The 19,941-nt window shown below is 63.4% G+C and overlaps 4 protein-coding genes across 4 annotated transcripts; 3 read left to right on the top strand and 1 right to left on the bottom strand.

The window, feature by feature from the left end:
* Positions 1–148: 148 nt before the first annotated feature.
* Positions 149–3,062, bottom strand: LOC134434617 (transmembrane emp24 domain-containing protein 4). The gene is made up of 5 exons (XM_063183272.1): positions 2,881–3,062; positions 2,576–2,676; positions 2,157–2,282; positions 1,335–1,481; positions 149–771 (listed from the first exon to the last, which is right to left on the bottom strand). Exons 1-5 carry the CDS (start codon positions 3,023–3,025, stop codon positions 622–624), a joined length of 669 nt encoding a protein of 222 aa, XP_063039342.1. The 5' UTR covers positions 3,026–3,062; the 3' UTR covers positions 149–621.
* Positions 3,063–3,671: 609 nt separating this feature from the next.
* On the top strand, positions 3,672–5,443 carry LOC134434616 (interleukin-36 receptor antagonist protein-like). Its single transcript, XM_063183271.1, has 5 exons — positions 3,672–3,709; positions 3,875–3,935; positions 4,033–4,121; positions 4,211–4,341; positions 5,214–5,443. Exons 1-5 carry the CDS (start codon positions 3,706–3,708, stop codon positions 5,424–5,426), a joined length of 498 nt encoding a protein of 165 aa, XP_063039341.1. The 5' UTR covers positions 3,672–3,705; the 3' UTR covers positions 5,427–5,443.
* Positions 5,444–7,538: 2,095 nt separating this feature from the next.
* On the top strand, positions 7,539–12,392 carry LOC134434618 (interleukin-36 receptor antagonist protein-like). The gene is made up of 5 exons (XM_063183273.1): positions 7,539–7,710; positions 7,854–7,963; positions 9,173–9,328; positions 10,059–10,183; positions 12,101–12,392. Exons 1-5 carry the CDS (start codon positions 7,682–7,684, stop codon positions 12,290–12,292), a joined length of 612 nt encoding a protein of 203 aa, XP_063039343.1. The 5' UTR covers positions 7,539–7,681; the 3' UTR covers positions 12,293–12,392.
* Positions 12,393–16,064: 3,672 nt separating this feature from the next.
* LOC134434615 (uncharacterized) lies at positions 16,065–19,925 on the top strand. Its single transcript, XM_063183269.1, has 2 exons — positions 16,065–18,900; positions 19,004–19,925. The coding sequence occupies exons 1-2, from the start codon at positions 16,065–16,067 to the stop codon at positions 19,486–19,488; spliced, it is 3,321 nt and encodes a 1,106-aa protein (XP_063039339.1). The 3' UTR covers positions 19,489–19,925.
* The last annotated feature ends 16 nt before the right edge of the window (positions 19,926–19,941 follow it).

Below are 19,941 nucleotides of genomic sequence, written 5' to 3'. Positions count from 1 at the left end.
CCCCGGCGGTGGAGGACCGAGAGCGCCCCGACACCCCAAAACCCGCCCCGGCACCGATTTTTGGGGTGAAAACGGCCGGGTTTGGGCAGCAGCCGAATGCCTGCAGCGCCACGACCCCCTTTCCCACCCCAAAACGCACCCACAACTCTTGGTGGAACAAAAAAACCTTTATTTCCCCCCCCAAAAAAAACACCTTGGGGGGTGGCGCCTTTCTCTGCTCCCTCCATGGCAAGCAGGGCACCCCAAAATCCGCAGGGAGCGCCCCAGGGTGGGTGGGATGGGTTTGGGGTCCCTCCCCAGCAACCTGGGATGGGTTTGGGGTGCCAGAAGGGAGTGAGGGACCCTCCCCAGCACCCCAAAATGCGTGAGATGGGTTTGGGGGTCCCTCCCTAGCACCCCAAGGTGGGTGGGATCCCCCATTACAGGGTTAGGAGTGGATTTTGGGGATCCCTCTGGGATCAGGGTTGGTTTTGGGGTGCTCCCCAAGGTGAGGGTGAGGTTTGGGGCACACCCTGGGATGGGGGTGGATTTTGGGGTGTCTTTTAGGGTTGGGGTCGGTTTCGGGCTGCCCCCCAGGTTGGAATGGATTTTGGGGTACCCCTCGAGGGGGTTTTGGGGGGGCTAGACGAGTTTCTTGGCCTCGAAGAAGCTCTTGAGGTGCCGCATCTGCCAGAGGCCGGTGAGGATGAGGATGACGGTCTGGGCGATGGACCACCAGAGCACGCGCTGGTTGGTGCTCTCGCTCGTCATGCGGAACCGCTCCTCCCGGTACTGAGGGCAAAGCCCCAAAGATTCACCCCAAAACCCCACAAATCCACACCAAAACGCCACAAATCCACACCAAAATCCCATAAATCCACACCAAAACCCCATAAATCCACACCAAAACCCCATAAATCCACACCAAATCCCATAAATCCACCCCAAAACCCCACAAATCCACACCAAAATCTGCAGGTTCACCCCAAAATCCCATAAATCCACCCCAAAACCCTGTGAATTCCACCCCAAACCCTCAGACTGACCCCAAAACCCATGAATTCAACCCCATATAAATTCACCCCAAAACCCCAAAGACTGACCCCAAAACCCCACAAATTCACCCCAAAACCCCAAAGACTGACCCCAAAACCCCACAAATTCACCCCAAAACCCCTGAGAAACCCACCTAAAACCCAAAAAACTCACACTGAAACCTCACAGACTGACCCCAAAACCCTACATGAATCCACCCCAAAACCTTTCGGACCGACCCCAAAAATCCATGAATTCACCCCCAAACCCCCCCGGTGCCCCCGGTGCCCGCGGTCTGACCCCGAGAGGTGCCCACCTACCCTCTGGTAGTTCTGCTCCTTCTGGATCTGCTCCACCTGGTCGAGCAGCTGGCGCGCGCGGAGCTGCAGCTCCGTCAGCTTGTCCTTGGCGGCGATCTCGGGGTAGTTGTTGGTGTGCTCGCCCACCTGGATGTCCAGGTGCACCCGCTGCGGGACAGGGCACGGGCTGGCACCATGCCTGGCACCAACCGTGGCACCAGTAATGCCATCAATATGGCACCAACCATGGTTCCAACCACAGCAACGATCGTGACTCCACTAATGGCACCAACCATGGCTCAAACCAACCATGGCACCAGTAATGGTGCCAACCATGGCTCCCAACCATGGCACAACCACGGTCCCAGCGTGGCACCAGTAATGGCACCAACCATGGCTCCAATCACGGCACCAACCACGGCTCCCAAACATGCCAAACATGGCATTGGTAATGGCGCCAACCATGGCACCAACCATGGCTCCAGCCATGGATCCAGCCATGTAATGGCGCCAACCATGGCACCAACCATGGCTCCAACCATGGATCCAGCCATGTAATGGCGCCAACCTTGGCACCAACCACGGCATCAATCATAGCAACAACCTCGGCACTAACCATGGCACCAGTAATGGCATCAACCATGGTCCAACCATGGCACCAATCACGGCTCCAACCACGGCACCAGCAACGGAACCATCAACGGCACAGCCATGGGTAGGGCACAGGGCTGTCACCAGCGCTGGCACAGCCATGAGAAGGGCATGGGGCTCCCCCAGGGCTGTGCCAGGGCCATCCCCGAGGGTGTCTCAGGGTTGTGCCAGGCTGGCACAGGGCATGGTTACCAGCTTGCCCCCAGCGAACAGCGCCATGCGGGTGGAGTTGGAGTGCAGGCAGATCTGGTGCTCGCCCGGCGTGTGCGACGTGAACGTGAAGCGCCCCTCGGAGCCGTACTGCCGCGACATCACCACCTGTGCCAACGTGGGGACAGCATCAGGGCCATGGGCATGGCTATGGGCACCACCTGTGCCAACGTGGGGACAGCGTCAGGGCCATGGGCACGGCCACTGGCATCCCGTGGGGACACTGTCAGGCCATGGCACTGGCATCCCATGGGGACACTGTCACTCCCGTGGGCACTGGGGCACAGCCTGGGGATTGCCCAAACGCCCCCCGCCAAAGACCTCTCCCCATGCCCAAGGGATGCCCAAGGGATGCCCAGGAGCCCCTCCCCGTGCCCACGAGGTGCCCAAGCCCCCCTCACCTTTCCGTCGGGGTCCTTGACCTCCACGTGCATGCCCAGCCCGGGGGTGGAGGGCAGGAAGGACTCGGACTGCTTGTCCCACAGCTGCGTCCGGTAATTGCCTGGCACGGAGCGGGCACAGGGCTCGGAGCCGACCCCCGTGCCCGGTGGTTCCTCCCGCTCCCCCCCCGCCAATCCCTCAGTGGTTCCCCCCGCTCCCCGCCAATCCCCCCGGTGGTCTCTCCCATTCCCCCCCCGCCATTCCCGGTGGTCTCTCCCCCCTCACGCCCCCCGCCATTCCCGGTACTCCCCGCCGCCGCCCGCACCGATGACCATGGTCTCGTCGGGGATCTCCTCGATGAAGCAGCGCTTCTCGGTCTCTCCGATGTGGAAGTAGAGCCCGTGCGCGCCCCAGCCCAGCAGCAGCACCGCGGCCATCGCCGCCCTCATCGCATCCCACAGCGCCGCCATGATTCCTCCCGCCCGCCCGCCGGGGGCGCTCTGCGCATGCGCCAGCGCCTCAGCCTGCTCAGCTCGCATGCGCCGCACTCTCAGCGCAGGCTCCGCACACGCGCAGTGTGGCCCTCACCGCCGTGTCTCGCTCTGCGCATGCGCAACACCCACGGCCACTCAGGGCTCCCCACGCCACCCGTGTGCTTCCCGCAGCTCCCGCAGCGCGCATGCGCGCTCTCCGCCGCGGTGGCGCAGCGGGGAGGGCGCCACTCCCTCACTGCTAAGATCGCAAGTTCGATCCCCGCCACAGCCATCGCGGGGGTCGCGGTGTCCCCACGCGTGTCACGCTGTCACCTTCCCTCCCTCGCCATGTGTCCCCTCGTTTGTCACCCCGCGGGGGTGCTGAGCAATGGCGGGGGCGGGGCGCGCCCTTCTCAGCAGTGTGGCAACACCGGCAACTTTCTTCCTTCCTTCCTCCCTTCCTCTCCGCCGCCCGCAGCGCCCGGAGCCGGGGGTCCCACTGGAACCGGGGGTAGCACCGGAGCCGGGGGTGTCACAGCGGAGGCAGGGGCGTCACAGGAGCCGGGGGTCCCAGAGCAGCCGGGGTCCCAGCGGAACAGGGGGTCCTACAGGAACCGGGGGTCGCACCGGAGCCGCGGTCGCACCGGAGCCGGGGTCCCAGCAGAACCGGGGGTCCCATGGGTGAGCGCTGCCCGGGGACCCCGCGCACGGCCCGGAGGGGACGCGGAGCGCCCGGCACGGCCGGTGCCACCCCGAGGGGTCTCCAAGGCTCGGGGGGCGCGGGCAGGGGGCGCGGGGGGCTCCGCGTGGCCGCCCTCAGCCTCGCCCTCCTCTTCCTCCGCGCAGAGGCCGAAGGCTTCGCCCTCTGCCACGCGCCCGCGCTGCAGACCAAGGTGTTCCAGTACCGGTAAGGGACGGCCCGGGGGTGGCACGGGACGGGGGTGGCACGGGACGGGGGTGGTGGCACCGAGCGGTGGCACCGCCGTCCCCGCTTTGCCCGCCAGGCTGTGGGACGTGAACCAGCGCTCGCTGTACCTGCGCGATGACCAGCTGGTGGCCGGGCACCTGCAGGGCGCCAACGCCGCGCTGGAAGGTGACACGGGGGGACGCGCTTGGGGACGCGCGCGGGGACAGCCGCGGGGACACGCGCTGAGGGTCCCCGTGTCACCCACCCACCCGCAGAGAAAGTGTTCTGGGTGCCCAACCGAGCCCTGGAGCCCGCGCGGCTGCCGGTGATCCTGGGGATCCGGAGCGGCTCCCGCTGCCTCCGCACCGAGCGCGGCCCCGCCGGAGAGCCCCGGCTGCGGCTGCAGGTGCGGACAGCGGGGACAGCGGGGGGACAGCGGGGACAGCGAGGGGACAGCGGGGATAGCGGGGGGACAGCGGGGATAGCGGGGGGACAGCGAGGGGACAACGCGGGGACAGCGGGGGGACAGCGGGGACAGCGAGGGGATAGCGGGGACAGCGGGGGGACAACGCAGGGACAGCGAGGGGACAGCGGGGATAGCGGGGGGACAGCGGGGATAGCGAGGGGACAACGCGGGGACAGCGGGGGGACAGCGGGGACAGCGAGGGGACAGCGAGGGGACAACGCGGGGACAGCGAGGGGACAGCGGGGACAGCGAGGGGACAGCGGGGACAGCGGGGACAGCGGGGGGACAACGCGGGGACAACGCAGGGACAGCGGGGACAGTGTAGGGAGAGCGGGGATACCGTGGGGACAGCGAGGGGACAGCGCGGGGAGAGCGCGGGGACAGCAAGGGGATGGGGACACCAGGGATGGTGACATTGAGAAGATGGAGATGCCAAGGGGGTGGGGACGCTGCAGGGACATGGGAGGGAAGGGGCTGGGGACACCAAGGGGATGGGGACATCATAGGGACACCTAAAGAGATGGGCACACCGTGTGGGTGGTGATGAGGACGGGGACACGAAAGTTTTGGGGAGGGGACAGGGGGACCTCAGGGATGGGACATTGTGGGGGGGGTGGGGGACACAGGGACCACGGGGACTGCGGGCATGGGGACACTGGGACTGTGGGGATGGGGACATGGGGACGTCAGGGATGGGACACTGTGGGATGGGGACATTACGGGCAGTGCCCACACCGCACCGCGGCGCTGGCACACGGTGCCCGCGGTGCCCGGGCGCTGTCCCCGCGGGTGACACGGCGCTGTCGCCGCAGGACGTGGACATCCGGGAGCTGCCCCGCGCCGGTGACAGCGGCGCCGCCTTCACCTTCTTCCGCTCCTACCGGGACGGGCTGTGGCGCTTCGAGTCGGCCGCGCACCCCGGCTGGTTCCTGTGCACGTCCCCGCGCGGCCACCAGCCCCTGGCGCTCTGTCGCCACCGCGATGTCACCTCCAACCTGCTCGACTTCTACTTCCAGCTCTGCTGAGCGCGCGCGGGGACAGCGGGGACAGCGGGGACCCGGGGCGGTGGCATCTTCCCGGGGAGGGTGGCATCACCCCTAGAACGGTGACATCTTCATCTCAGGGTGGTGGCATCTTCCTGGGGAGGGTGGCATCACCCCTAGAACGGTGACATCCCTCTGGGGAGGGTGGCATCTCCCCCAGAGTGGTGACATCCCGCTGGGGAGGGTGGCATCACCCCTAGAACGGTGACATCCCGCTGGGGAGGGTGGCATTCCCCTCAGCACGGTGGCATCCCCCTGGGGAGGGTGGCATCTCCCCCAGAGTGGTGACATCCCCCTGGAGAGGGTGGCATCACCCCCAGGACGGTGACATCCCCCTGGGGAGGGTGGCATCACCCCTAGAACGGTGACATCCCCCTGGAGAGGGTGGCATTCCCCTCAGCACGGTGACATCCCTCTGGGGAGGGTGGCATCTCCCCCAGAGTGGTGACATCCCGCTGGGGAGGGTGGCATCACCCCCAGGACGGTGACATCCCCCTGGGGAGGGTGGCATCTCCCCCAGAGTGGTGACATCCCGCTGGGGAGGGTGGCATTCCCCTCAGCACGGTGACATCCCGCTGGGGAGGGTGGCATCACCCCCAGGACGGTGACATCCCCCTGGGGAGGGTGGCATCACCCCTAGAACGGTGACATCTTCATCTCAGGGTGGTGGCATCTTCCTGGGGAGGGTGGCATCACCCCCAGGACAGTGACATCCCTCTGGGGAGGGTGGCATTCCCCTCAGCATGGTGACATCCCTCTGGGGAGGGTGGCATCACCCCCAGGACAGTGACATCCCGCTGGGGAGGGTGGCATTCCCCTCAGCACGGTGACATCCCCCTGGGGAGGGTGGCATCTCCAGGCATCTGTCCCCCACATTCCCTGTCCCCCCGGGTGGTGACACCTTCCTCCCAAGGTGGTGACATCTTCCTGGAGAGGCTGGCATGCCCCCCAGCCTGGCGACATCCTCACCCAGCGGGGGTGACATCCTCGCTCCTCGGCGACATCTTCCCCAGGACGGTGACATCCATCCCGGACCGTGCCACCCCCCCCCTTGCTCCGGGGCGTGCCATCCCCCTGGGGACAGCGACATCCGTCCCCCGGTGTGGTGCCACTCCCTCGGGGCGGTGCCATCCCCCTGGGGACAGCGACATCGCCCTGGGGACAGCGCCATCCTCCCTTGCTCCGGTGCGCGAATAAAGAGATGCCGATGGCAGCGGTGTCCGAGTGTGGGTGGTGGCACACGGGTGGTGGCACACGGGTGGTGGCACACGGGTGGCAGGGCGGGGCTGGTGGCCCCGCTGGATGTGTCACCGCCGCGGAGTGGCCGCTCTTGCGCCACCCGGGCTATGGGGACACGGCGGGACGTCCCCAACGGGCGGGGGTGGCGCGGCCCCTTCCCGGATCCCGCGGGGCGGAACGGGGACAACGCGACACGGGGGACACGGCGGGGACAGCGCGGGGACAGCGTGGGGACAGCGCGACACAGGGGACAGGGGGCACACGGGGCGTGGGGACAGGGAATGGGGGACAACAGGGACAGGGAATGGGGGACGATAGGGACAGGGATGGTGGCATTTGGAGGACAGGTCACCATGGGGACAGGGCACACGGGAAGGTGGGGACAGGGAGTGGGGGACAATAGAGACAGGGGACATGGGACTTTGGGGACAGGTCACCATGGGGACAAGGCACGCAGGACCTTGGGGACTGGGGATGTGGCACCTCGGGGACAGAGCTCACAGGGCTTTGGGGACAAGGGACACGGGGATGGGACACTGGGGACACTGGGGACAGGGCTAACAGCACCCTGGGGACAACACTCATGGTGACGATGGTGACAAGGCGATGGCACCACAGGGACAGGGCACAGGGGCCACCCACAGGGCACCCTGGCACAGGGGACAGGCCTGGCACAGGGGACATTCCCGCCGTGGTGGCCGTGAGCAGCACCGGGGACGCTGGCAGCAGGTGGCATTTCACCATCGCTCGGTGTCACTGTCACTGTCACCTCCCCTGCCAATTAGCGGGGCGGGCTCTGTCCCCGCCCCGCCCGGCTCGATAAAGGCGCTGTCACCCGCGGGGACACGGCCCAGAGGACGCGGGACAGGATCCCGGGAGGTGACACTTCCACAGGTGCTGCTCCGGGGACAGGGACACGCTCGGGGACAATCCTGCTGGCACGCAGCGCCACCTGTGCCACCTGTGCCACCTGTGCCACCATCTCCGCAGGCCCAGCCATGTCACGCGCATCCAGAGCCGCCCTCAGGTGAGCGGGGACAGCGTGGGGACAGCGTGGGGATGGCATAGGGACATCATGGGGACAAGGTAGGGACAGCGCTGTCCCCTGCCTCGCGCCCCGGCAGTGCCACCTCCCCGGTGTCACCTGCCCTGACCCGTCTGTCCCCACAGAAGGACACCCCGGGGACACCCTCTGGGGGTCATGGCGGACAGCGGGGACACGGCCGAGGGCGTCACCGACCCCGACATGGTGGCCTTGTTCGACGACTTCCTGGGGAAAGGTGGGTGCGGGTGTCCCCGCGTCCCTGTCCCCGTGTCCATCCCTGTCCCCGTGTCCCCGTGTCCCCGTGTCCATCCCTGTCCCCGCGTCCCTGTCCCCGTGTCCATCCCTGTCCCCGTGTCCATCCCTGTCCCCGCGTCCCTGTCCCCGTGTCCATCCCTGTCCCCGTGTCCATTCCTGTCCCCATGTCTCCACGTCCCCTGTCCCTGTGTCCCTGTGATGTCCTCATGTGCCACATCCTCTGGGTGTCCCCTCTGTGTCCTTGTGGTGCTCCCATGTCCCCACGTCCCCCTGTCCATCCCTGTGTCCCCATGTCCCCGTGTCCCCATGACCCCCTGTCCATCCCTGTGTCCCCACGCTCCCATGTCCCCACCTGTCAGTCCCCCTGTCCTTGTGTCCACCTGTCCGTCCCTGTGATGTCCCCATGTCCCATATGCCCATGTCCCACATCCCCACCTGTCCGTCCCCATGTCCCCTGTCCACCTGTCCATCCCTGTGATGTCCCCATGTCCCATATGCCCGTGTCCCACATCCCCACCTGTCCGTCCCCATGTCCCATGTCCTTACCTGTCCGTCCCTGTGTCCCATCTGTCTGTCCCCATGTCCCCATGTCCCACCTGTCCTGGTGTCCCTGTGTCCCCATGTCCCTGTGTCCCACCTGTCTGTCCTCGTGTCCCCGTGTCCCATGTCCTTACCTGTCCATCCCTGTGTCTCACCTGTCCATCCCGCTGTCCCCATGTCCCCCCTGTCTGTCCCCATGTCCCGTGTCCCCGTGTCCCACCTGTCCGTCCCCATGTCCCCATGTCCCATGTCCTTACCTGTCCATCCCTGTGTCTCACCTGTCCATCCTGCTGTCCCCGTGTCCCACCTGTCTGTCCTTGTGTCCCCGTGTCCCATGTCCCCATGTCCCCCTGTCCATCCACATGTCCCCATGTCCCACCTGTCTGTCCCCGTGTCCCATGTCCTTACCCGTCCATCCCCCCGTCCCACCTGTCTGTCCTCGTGTCCCCGTGTCCCATGTCCTTACCTGTCCATCCCCCCGTCCCACCTGTCCGTCCCCATGTCCCCATGTCCCATGTCCTTACCTGTCCATCCCTGTGTCTCACCTGTCCATCCTGCTGTCCACATGTCCCCGTGTCCCACCTGTCTGTCCCCGTGTCCCTGTGTCCCATGTCCTTACCTGTCCGTCCCCGTGTCCCCGTGTCCCCAGAGGTGACGGTGCCCTTCGGGGAGGTGACACCGGCGTCACAGCCCAAGCCCCAGCCGTACCACTACGTGCTGCGGGACACGGAGCAGCAGGGGCTGTGCCTGCGCCACGGACACCTGGTGGCCACCAGCCTGCAGGGGGCCAACGCCGCCCTGGAAGGTGGGTGACACCCGGGGGGTGACAATTCATGGGTGACACCTGGGGACAGCGGTGACACCGCAGGGGTGACACCCGGGGGGCGGGCAGGGGTGACAATCCATGGGTGACACTGCCAATGGGTGACAATCCATGGGTGTCCCTCTGGTGGCCACCAGCCTGCAGGGGGCCAACGCCGCCCTGGAAGGTGGGTGACACCCGGCGGGTGACAATTCATGGGTGACACCCGGGGGGTGACAATCTGTGTGTGACAATCCATGGGTGACACCCTGGGGACAGCGGTGACACTGCAGGGGTGACACCTGGGGGGTGACAATCCACAGGTGACACCTGGGGGGACCGGGTGACGCTGCATGGGTGACACTACCAATGGGTGACAATCCATGGGTGACACCTGGGGGGACAGGGTGACACTGCAGGGGTGACACCTGGGGGGTGACAATCCGTGGGTGACACCTGGGGGGACAGGGTGACACTGCAGGGGTGACACCTGGGGGGAAACAGGGGTGACAATCCATGGGTGACACCCTGGGCGGGGGGACAGGGGTGGCACTGCATGGGCGACACTGCCAATGGGTGACAATTCATGGGTGTCCCTCTGGAAGGACAGCGGTGACAATCTGTGGTGTCCCTCTGTAGGGACAGGGGTTACAATCCATGGGTGACAATCTGTGGGTGACACCCTGGGGGGGACAAGGGTGACACTCCATGGGTGACACCCCACGTCCCACAGAGCCCATCAGCGTTGTCCCCAACCGGCACCTGGAGCGCCGGCGCACTCCCCTCATCGTGGGCATCCGCGGTGGCACCCGCGCCCTGTCCTGTGGCACCGGCCCCGAGCCCCGGCTGAGCCTGGAGGTGACACGGGGGTGGCACGGGGGTGGCACAGGGGACACGGGGGTGGCACAGGGGCTGGGGGTGACACGGGGTGACTCAATGTGGGGCAGTGGGGACACAAAGGTGGCGCAGGCCAAGGTGGGACAGCTCAAGATGGGTCAAGGCAAGCTGGGCAACCCAAGGTGGGCAACCCGAGGTTGGTCAACACAAGTTGGGTCAATCCAAGATGGGTCAACTCGAGGTGGGTCAATCAAGGTGGGGACATCCAGAGATGGTTGGGACACAAAAATGGGTCAATCCGAGGTGGACAGACCAAGGTTGGTCAACTCAAGGTAGGGCAACCAAGGTGGATCAACCCAAGGTGGGTCAGCCAAGGTGCGTCAACTCAAATTGGGTCAGTCCAGGTGGGGCAACGCAAGGTGGGCAACCCAAGGTGGGTCAGCTCAAGTTGAATCAACTCAAGGTAGGTCAGCTTGAGATAGGTCAAGCTACTTTGGGTCAATCCAAGTTGGGTCAACTCAAATTGGGTCAATGCAGGTGGGCAACCCAAGGTGGGTCACTCAAGGTGGGTCAACTCACATTGGGTCAATCCAGGTGGGTCAACTCAAGGTGGGGACATCCAGAGGTGGTTGAGGCCCAAAGTTGGGTCAGTCCAGGTGGGTCAGTCAAGGCGGACAACTCAAGGTTGGTCAACTCAAGGTTGGTCAATGCAAGGTGGTCAATCCAAGGTGGAGCAATCAAGGTGGGGACATCCAGAGGTGGCTGGGACCCAAAGATGGGTCAATCCGAGGTGGACAACCCAAGGTGGGTCAGCTCAGTTTGGGTCAATCCAAGGTGGGTCACTCAAGGTAGGTCAACCCAAGTTGAGTCAATCAAGGTTGGGACATCCAGAGGTGGCTGGAACACAAAGATGGGTCAATCCGAGGTGGACAACCCAAGGTGGGTCAGCTCAGTTTGGGTCAGTCCAAGGTGGGTCACTCAAGGTAGGTCAACCCAAGCTGAGTCAATCAAGGTGGGGACATCCAGGGGTGGTTGGGACAATGTGCTGGTTTGACCAGGAAGTGGGAATTCTGGGATGCCGTGGTCAAACCAATGGGTGCTCAGATTTTGATGGCTCAGCCCAAGGTGGGTCTGCCCAAGGTGGAGAACCCAAGATGGACATCCTGGGAAGGGCCATCCCGAGGTGTGGTGGGCACCCAAGGCTAGGTCAGCCCAAGGTGGGGCACCCGGGAGTGGCGTCACCCCAAAGCGATGCCAACCTGGAGGCGGGGTCACCAGGAAGTGGGGATTCCCCAGGGCGGGGTGATGATGGCATCACCTGGGGGTGTGGTCACCTGGGGGTGTGGTCCTGATGTTGTCATCTGGAGATGGGGGTTCCTTGAGGTGGGGCCACCTGGAGGTGAGATCAGTGTGGGCTCCTCGAGGTGGAGTCACCTGGGGGTGGGGACACCTGGACATGAGGTCCCCTGGAGATGGTGCCACCTGCAGATGGGTCTTCCTTGAGGTGATGTCACCTGGATTTGGGGTCACCTGGGGATGGGAACACCTGGAGATGATACCACCTGCAGATGGATGTTCCTTGAGAAGGGATCACCTGGGGATGGGAACACCTGGAGATGGGGTCACCTGGACATGGGGTTACCTGGAGATTGGGTCTATGTGGGTTCCTCGAGGTGGTGCCACCTGTAGATGGTTGTTCCATCAGGTGATGTCACCTGGGGATGGGGACACCTGGACATGGGGTCACCTGGAGATGGTGCCACCTGCAGATGGATGTTCCTCGAGGTGATGTCACCTGGACATGGGGTTACCTGGAGACTGGGTCTGTGTGGGTTCCTCGTGGTGGTGCCACCTGCAGATGGTCGTTCCCCGAGGTGACGCCACCACGCCGCTGCTGCCACCATTTGGTGCCACCATTTTGTGTCCCCTGCCCGGCAGGACGTGGGGCTGCTGGACCTGTTCTCGGGGGACAAGGACAGGGCCCTGCCCTTCACCTTCTACAAGACCTTCGGGGGCTCCACGCACACCTTCGAGGCCGCCGCCTTCCCCGGGCTCTTCCTCAGCACGGCCCCGGAGGAGCCGCTGGGCCTGGCCCCGGGCGCCACGGCCTTCTACCTGCGCCGCAAGTGACACCTGGGGACATCCCTGGGGCTGGGGACATCCATGGTGCCACCACCGCCTTCTGCATCTGGGGACATCCATCACGGGGACATCCATGGTGCCACCACCGCCTTCTACCTGCGCCGCAAGTGACACCTGGGGACATCCCTGGGGCTGGGGACATCCATGGTGCCACCACCGCCTTCTGCATCTGGGGACATCCATCACGGGGACATCCATGGTGCCACCACCGCCTTCTACCTGCGCCGCAAGTGACACCTGGGGACATCCCTGGGGCTGGGGACATCCATGGTGCCACCACCGCCTTCTGCATCTGGGGACATCCATCACGGGGACATCCATGGTGCCACCACCGCCTTCTACCTGCGCTGCAAGTGACACCTGGGGACATCCCTGGGGCTGGGGACATCCATGGTGCCACCACCGCCCGCCTTCTACATCTGGGGACATCCATCATGGGGACATCCCTGGTGCCACCACCGCCTTCTACCTGCGCTGCAAGTGACACCTGGGGACATCCCTGGGACTGGGGACATCCATGGTGCCACCACCGCCTTCTGCATCTGGGGACATCCATCATGGGGACATCCATCATGGGGACATCCCTGGTGCCACCACCGCCTTCTACCTGCGCCGCGAGCGACAGTGCCACCAACCAGGGACATCCATGGTGGGAGGACATCCAGAGCTTGGGGACGTCCGTGGCTCGGGGACATCTGTGGGCGAGGGGACACCGAGGGCTGTTGTCACTGCCCTGTCAATAAAGCGCCATCTGCTGCTGTCACCTCGTGGGTGTGACCTGTGGGGGCAGGACAGGACCCTCCTTTTGGGGTCAGAATGCTCCTTTTTGGGGTCAGAATGCTCCTTTTTGGGGTCCAGAACCCCCTTTTGTGGTCAAAACCCTTTTTTGGGGTCAGAATCTTCCTTTCTGGGGTCCAGAACCCCCTTTTGGGGTCAAAACCCTTTTTTGGGGTCAGAATCTTCCTTTTTGGGGTCCGGAACCTCCTTTTATGGTCAAAACCCTTTTTTGGGGTCAGAATCTTCCTTTTTGGGGTCCGGAACCTCCTTTTATGGTCAAAATCCTTTTTTTGGGGCGCTCAGGACCCTCCCCCCGTCAGCCCCGCCCCTTCCCTTCAGTTAGGGGGCGTGGTCAAGCTTGATGGGCGTGTCTAACACACCAACATCATCAAGCCCTGCCCCTTATGGGCGGGGCCACGACAGACCACGCCCCAAGCCTGGCCCACCGCACGCCCCGCCCCTTTCATCATGCCGGGGGCGTGGCCTCACTCAGAGGGGCGTGGCCGACCGCAGAGGCGTGTCGTGCATACTAATGAACAATTGCCCCGCCCATTGTGGGCGTGGTCAGACTAGACCACGCCCCCGCGCGGCGCTGCTGGTAAGGGAAGGGGGAGGGGAGGGCAGGGGGCGGCCCCGGGGGTGTCCCCAAAGCCCGGGGAGGGTCCGGGGGTCCCCAAAACGTCCCAGAACCCCCCCAGGACCCCCCAAATCAGGGGAAACCCCCCAAAATCCGGGGGAACCCCAAAAACTCCCGGCCCCGCCCCCATAACCTTTGGCTCCCCCCCCCCCGCCCCCCTAAAATTTGGGGTCGCCCGGAACTTTTGGGGTCCCCCCGACCCTCTTGGGGATCCCAGTTAACTTTGGGGTCCCCCTCCTGGTTTTCAGGGTCTCTTTTGGGGTCCCCTCAACTCTTGGGGTCTGCCCCCCCTCTCTGGGGTCACCCGGAAATTTTGGGGTCCCCCTGGCCCCCCCATTTTGGGGTCCCCCATAAAATTTGGGGTCCCGGGCCGGATTTTGGGGTCACGCGGGATTTTTGGGGTCCTGATCGGGATTTTTTGGGGTCCCGGGTGGGATTTTTTGGGGTCCCGGATTTTGTGGGGTTCGGGAGTTTTTTGGGGGGTCCCGAAGCTTTTTAAGGATCCCGGATTTTTGGGGGGGTCCTGAGTTTTTTTTGGACGATCCCGGATTTTTTTTTTTTTTTTTTTTTGGGATCCCGGCAGTTTTTTTGGGGGTTCTGAATGAGATTTTTAGGGTCCCAGATTTTGTGGGGTCCGGGATTTTTTTTTGGGGTCCGGCTTTTTTTTGGTATCCCGTTTTTTTTTGGGGGGGGGGGGATCCCGGAATTTTTTTTGGGGGGGGGGGGGGTGGTCCCGGGTGGGATTTTTTTGGGGAATCCCGGGAGTTTTTTTGGGGGGATTTCGGGGTTTTTTTTTTTTTCCGGTTGGAATTTTTGGGGTTCCGCGGGTGGCTTTTGGGGTCCCCCTCCCCCCGTTTCCTGTCCCGGCGGGGCGGAAGCGGCCGCGGGTGACGCGGGTGACACGGGGACGGTGACGCGGGGTGGCCGCGGGGACAGCGGCGGCGGCACCGGGAGGTGACAGCGGCCGGGGACACCGGGGCACGGCGGGACAGCGGGTGGCGGCACCGCCACACCGGGAGGTGACACCGGGAGGTGACACCGACACGAGGTGCCCGCTGTGACACCGCGCGGTGACACCGGGAGGGTGACACGGGGGTGGCCGCGGTGGCACCGGGTGGTGACAGGGGGGAGGTGGCACTTGCAGGTGACACCGGGGGAGGGTCGGGGAGACCCCCGGAGCCCTCGCTGTGCCCTCCTCCTCCTCCTCGCTGCCCTTCCTCCTTCCTCCTCCGCGCCCTCCGTCCCTCCGCCGAGCACTTCCTTCCTCCTCCTCTCCCCTTCCTCCTCCTCTGCACCTTCCCTCCCTCCTCCCGCACTTCCTCCCTCCCTCCTTTGAATCCTTTTTCCTCCTTCCTTCCTCCATCCCTCCCTCCTTCCCTCCCTCTCCCCACTCTTTTTCCTCCTTCCTTCCTCACTCCCACTCTCCCTCTTCCTCCTCCATCCCTCTCCCTCCTCACCTCTTTCCCTCCCTCCTTCATCCCTCCCTCTCTCCTTCCTCCTCCTCTGCTCCCTCCCTCTCTGGAATCCTTCCCTTCCCTTCCCTTCCCTTCCCTTCCTTCCCTTCCCTTCCCTTCCCTTCCCTTCCCTTCCCTCCTTCCCTTCCCTTCCCTTCCCTTCCCTTCCCTTCCCTTCCCTTCCCTTCCCTTCCCTTCCCTTCCCTTCCCTTCCCTTCCCTTCCTTCTCTCCTTCTTCCTCCTCCCTCTTTCCCTCCCTCCTTCATCCCTTTCTCCCTCTTCCTCCTCTCCCCAGGCTCTCCCCACACCACGGTCACTCCTCTGGACACTCCGGCCACTGCAGAGCCACTGCCTGAGGTCCAGCACTGACCCACGGTCACTCCTCCGGCCGCTGTGGAGCCACCCTAGGGAGGGTCCAGCGCTGCCCCGTGGTCACTCCCACCCTCTGGCCATAGGGAGGGTCTGGCACTGCCCCGTGGTCACTCCTCCAGCCGCTCCCTGAGCTCCAGCACTGACCCACGGTCACTCCTCTGGCCACTCCAGCCGTTGTGGAACCACTGTCCACTCTCCGGCCGTAGGGAGGGTCCAGCATTGCCCCATGGTCACTGCAGGGCCACTGTCCACTCTCCGGCCGTAGGGAGGGTCCGGCACTGCCCCATGGTCATTGCACATCCATTGTCCACTCTCCGGCCGTAGGGAGGGTCCGGTACTGCCCCATGGTCACTGCAGGGCCACTGTCCACTCTCCGGCCGTAGGGAGGGTCCGGTACTGCCCCATGGTCACTGCAGGGCCACTGTCCACTCTCCGGCCGTAGGGAGGGTCCAGCACTGCCCCATGGTCATTGCACATCCACTGTCCACTCTCCGGCCGTAGGGAGGGTCCGGCAGCGCCCATGGACCCCCCCAGGGCCCCCCCTGCCCCCCCCGTGGCGCTGCCGGCGCTGGACGCCATCGCCTTCTCGGGGGGAGGGGCTGAGAGCCCCGCACGGACACTGACCCCTGCAGTGACCCCTGCACTGAGCCCTGCAGTGACCCCTGCGCTGACCCCCACAGTGACCCCCGCAGTGACCCCTGCAGTGACCCCTGCAGTGACCCCTGAGCTGACCCCCACAGTGACCCCCACAGTGACCCCTGCGCTGACCCCTGCAGTGACCCCTGCAGTGACCCCTGCGCTGACCCCCACAGTGACCCCCGCAGTGACCCCTGCACTGAGCCCTGAAGTGACCCCTGAGCTGACCCCCACACGGACACTGCTGCCCCCTGAGCTGACCCCTGCACTGACCCCTGCACTGCCCCCTGAGCTGACCCCTGCACTGACCCCTGCACTGCCCCCTGAGCTGACCCCTGCACTGCCCCCTGAGCTGACCCCCTCCTTGACCACTGCCCAGACCCCCACCTTGACCATGACCCCCACCCAAGCCACTGCACTGACCACTGCCTTGACCCCCACCCTGACCCCCACCCTGACCCCCACCTTGACCCCCGCGCTGACCCCCGCGCTGACCCCTGTTCCGGCCGCAGTCCCGGACGTGTTCTGGGCCAGCCTGCTCCGTGCCCAGCTCTGTGTCCAGGAGCTCCAGGGCGCCATCGAGGGACAGACGGACACTGGGGAACAACAGCACCAGGACCTGGCCCAGGACCACCTCCAGGACCATCCTCAGGGCCACCACCAGGATGGGGCTGGGAGCATCTCCCAGGAGCTCCAAGGCCAAGAATCCAGGTTTGAGGAGATCTTCCAGGCATTCGTGGATGAGAACATCTCACCCAAAGCCGTGGTCACACATGACAACATCTCACCCAAGTCCATGGATGAGGACATCCCACCCAAACCCATGGATGGCAACATCTCACCCAAACCAACGGTCACACATGAGGACATCTCACCCAAATCCATGACCATAGATGGGAACGTCTCCCAGGAGCTCCAAAGCCCTGACTCCACGTTTGAGGAGATCTTCCAGGTGTGCATGGGTGAGGACATCCCATCCAAACCCACGGCTGTAGATGAGGACATCCCACCCAAATCCATGGCCGAGGATGAGGACATCCCATGCAAATCCATGTTGATGGATGAGAACATCTTCCAGATGTCCACAGATGGTTCCATCCCACCCAAATCCATGGCCATGGAGCTCTCCCAGGAGCTCCGCGACCATGAATCCACGTGTGAGGAGATCTTCCAGGCGTGCACGGATGTGGACATCCCACCCAAATCCATGCCCATGGATGAGAACATTTCCCAGGTGTTTACAGATGGCTCCATCCCACCCAAATCCATGACTGTGGGTGGGAGCATCTCCCAGGAGCTCCAAGGCCATGGATCCACGTTTGAGGAGATCCTGCAGGTGTCCATGGATGAGGACATCCCACCCCAGGCCATTCCCAGGCACCAAAGCTTTGAGTTCTTCTTTGGGGGCATCATGTCCATGGGTGGTGACACCTCATCGTGGACCGTGACCATGGATGGGATCGCCTCACCCCAATTCATGACCACAGATGGGACCTTCTCTCCAGAGCACCTGGCTGTGGATTCAAGGATCTCACCTGAGCCTGTGACCATGGATGGTCCCACCTTGGCCAAGACCGTGACCATGGATGGTCCTGCCTCACCCAGGTCTGTGACCATGGATGGTCCCACCTCACCCAGGCCCGTGACCCCTGATGAAGCGATTTCTCCAGAGAACGTTCCCATGGATTCCAGGATCTCCCCCAAACCCATGGCCATGGATGGTCCCATCTCCTCCAGGCCCCAAGCCCCCAGACTCAGCCAGGAGGGAGAGGAAGGTGACGATGATGGTGACAACCACCATGACCATGATGACCACCATGACTGTGATAACTGCGATGGCCACAATGACCTTGATGACCACAAAGACCATGATAACCACCATGATCACCATGACCTAGATTACCATGATAACCACCATGACCTCAATGACCATGATGACCACCATGACCTGGATGATCACAATGACCACGATGACCACCATGACCTCAATGACCACAATGACTTCAGTGACCTCAATGACCATAATGACTGTGATGACCACCATGACCACAAGGACCATGATGATGACAATGACCTAGATGACAACCATGACCGTGATGACCACAAAGACCATGATGACCACCATGACCACCGTGACCACCACCATGAGCTCAATGACCTTGATGACGACAAAGACCTCAATGACCACAAAGACCATGACGACCATGACCTTGATGACCACTATGACCACAATGTCCACCATGACCACGATGAGCACAAAGACCATGATGACCGCAATGACCGTGATGACCACCATGACCGTGATGACCACCATGAGCTCAATGACCACAATGACCGTGATGACCACCATGACCACCATGACCGTGATGACCACCATGACCACGGTGACTCCTCCCATGAAGATGAACACAAGGAGAACCTGGATGAGGAGGACCTAGATGAGGAGAAGAACATGAACGAGAAGAACCTGGATGAGGAGGATCTGGATGAGGACGTGGATGAGGACCTGGATGATGAGGAGAACCTGGATGAGGAGAACCTGGAGGATGACCTGGATGATGAGGAGGACCTGGACGAGGAGCCCCATTTCCACACCAACCCCCTGTTCCAGCGCCCGCTGCCCCCGGGGGTGCCCCCCTGGCGTCCCCACGGTGCCACCCTCGATGCCACCCTCGGGTGCCACCCCCCAGGAGCCGCCACCACCACCACCACGGGCTGGGGTGAGTGGGGCACCCCAAATTTGGGGGGGATTGGGTTAATTTGGGGAGGGGTCCCACCAATCCTGATGGAGACCCCCCCCCTTGGTGTCTTCTCCATCCCCAGGACCACCCAGAACCCCGGAATTTGGGGACACCCCGGATCCGCCTCCAGAATTTGGGGACCCACCAGAATTTGGGGATCCCCTGGAATTTGGGGACCCCCCGGAATTTAGGGACCCCCTGGAATTTGGGGACCCCCCCTTGGTGTCTTCTCCTCCCCCAGGACCACCCAGAACTCCAGAATTTGGGGACCCCCCGGATCCGCCTCTGGAATTTGGGGACCCCTTGGATCCACCCCTGGAATTTGGGGACCCTCCCAAATGGGTGGACCCAAAATGGGGGGGGCCGGACCCCCCCACCCCCCTGGAGGAGCCCCCCAGTTCCTGGGACCCCCCAGATTTGCCCCAAAATGAGGGACCCCAAATCCCCCCAGATTTACCCCAAAAACCCCAAAGCCCCCCAGATTTACCCCAAAAACCCCAAAGCCCCCAGATTTACCTCACAAAGAGGGACCCCAAATCCCCCCAGAACCCCCAAATGTGCCCCTAAAAGAGGGACCCCAAAAACCCCAAATCCCCCCAGATTTACCCCAGAAAGGGAGACCCCAAAACCTCACAGATTTACCCCAAAAAGAGGGACCCCAAAACCTCCCAGATTTACCCCAAAAAGAGGGACCCCAAAACCCCCAAATCCCCCCAGATTTGCCCCAAATCCCTCCAGTTTTACCCCAAAAACAAGGACCCCAAAACCTTCCAGAATTACCCCAAAAAGAGGGACCCCAAAACCTCCCAGAACCCCCAAATGTGCCCCTAAAAGATGGACCCCAAAACCTCCCAAATTTATCCCAAAAAGGGAGACCCCAAAACCTCCCAGAACCCCTAAATTGGCCCCAAAAAGAGGGACCTCATAGCCCCCGAATCCCCCCAGATTTGCCCCAAATCCCCCCAGATTTACCCCCAAAAGGGAGACCCCAAAACCTCCCAGATTTACCCCAAAAAGAGA

Source organism: Melospiza melodia, unplaced genomic scaffold (genome assembly GCF_035770615.1).
Source record: "Melospiza melodia melodia isolate bMelMel2 unplaced genomic scaffold, bMelMel2.pri scaffold_444, whole genome shotgun sequence".
NCBI classification, from domain to species: domain Eukaryota; kingdom Metazoa; phylum Chordata; class Aves; order Passeriformes; family Passerellidae; genus Melospiza; species Melospiza melodia.
This window is presented reverse-complemented; position numbering and strand designations above follow the sequence as displayed.

Excerpts from the sequence above, each read along its gene's own strand:
- LOC134434617 (XM_063183272.1), bottom strand. The coding sequence starts at position 3,025 with ATGGCGGCGCTGTGGGATGCGATGAGGGCGGCGATGGCCGCGGTGCTG. Across the intron at positions 2,677-2,880 it reads CGACGAGACCATGGTCATCG|GCAATTACCGGACGCAGCTG; the intron begins GTGCGGGCGGCG and ends GCTCCGTGCCAG. Across the intron at positions 2,283-2,575 it reads TCAAGGACCCCGACGGAAAG|GTGGTGATGTCGCGGCAGTA; the intron begins GTGAGGGGGGCT and ends ACGTTGGCACAG.
- LOC134434616 (XM_063183271.1), top strand. Across the intron at positions 3,936-4,032 it reads ACCAAGGTGTTCCAGTACCG|GCTGTGGGACGTGAACCAGC; the intron begins GTAAGGGACGGC and ends TTTGCCCGCCAG. Across the intron at positions 4,122-4,210 it reads CGCCAACGCCGCGCTGGAAG|AGAAAGTGTTCTGGGTGCCC; the intron begins GTGACACGGGGG and ends ACCCACCCGCAG.
- LOC134434618 (XM_063183273.1), top strand. The coding sequence starts at position 7,682 with ATGTCACGCGCATCCAGAGCCGCCCTCAG. Across the intron at positions 7,964-9,172 it reads CGACGACTTCCTGGGGAAAG|AGGTGACGGTGCCCTTCGGG; the intron begins GTGGGTGCGGGT and ends CCGTGTCCCCAG. Across the intron at positions 9,329-10,058 it reads GGCCAACGCCGCCCTGGAAG|AGCCCATCAGCGTTGTCCCC; the intron begins GTGGGTGACACC and ends CACGTCCCACAG.
- LOC134434615 (XM_063183269.1), top strand. The coding sequence starts at position 16,065 with ATGGACCCCCCCAGGGCCCCCCCTGCCCCCCCCGTGGCGCTGCCGGCG. Across the intron at positions 18,901-19,003 it reads CACCACCACCACGGGCTGGG|GACCACCCAGAACCCCGGAA; the intron begins GTGAGTGGGGCA and ends CTCCATCCCCAG.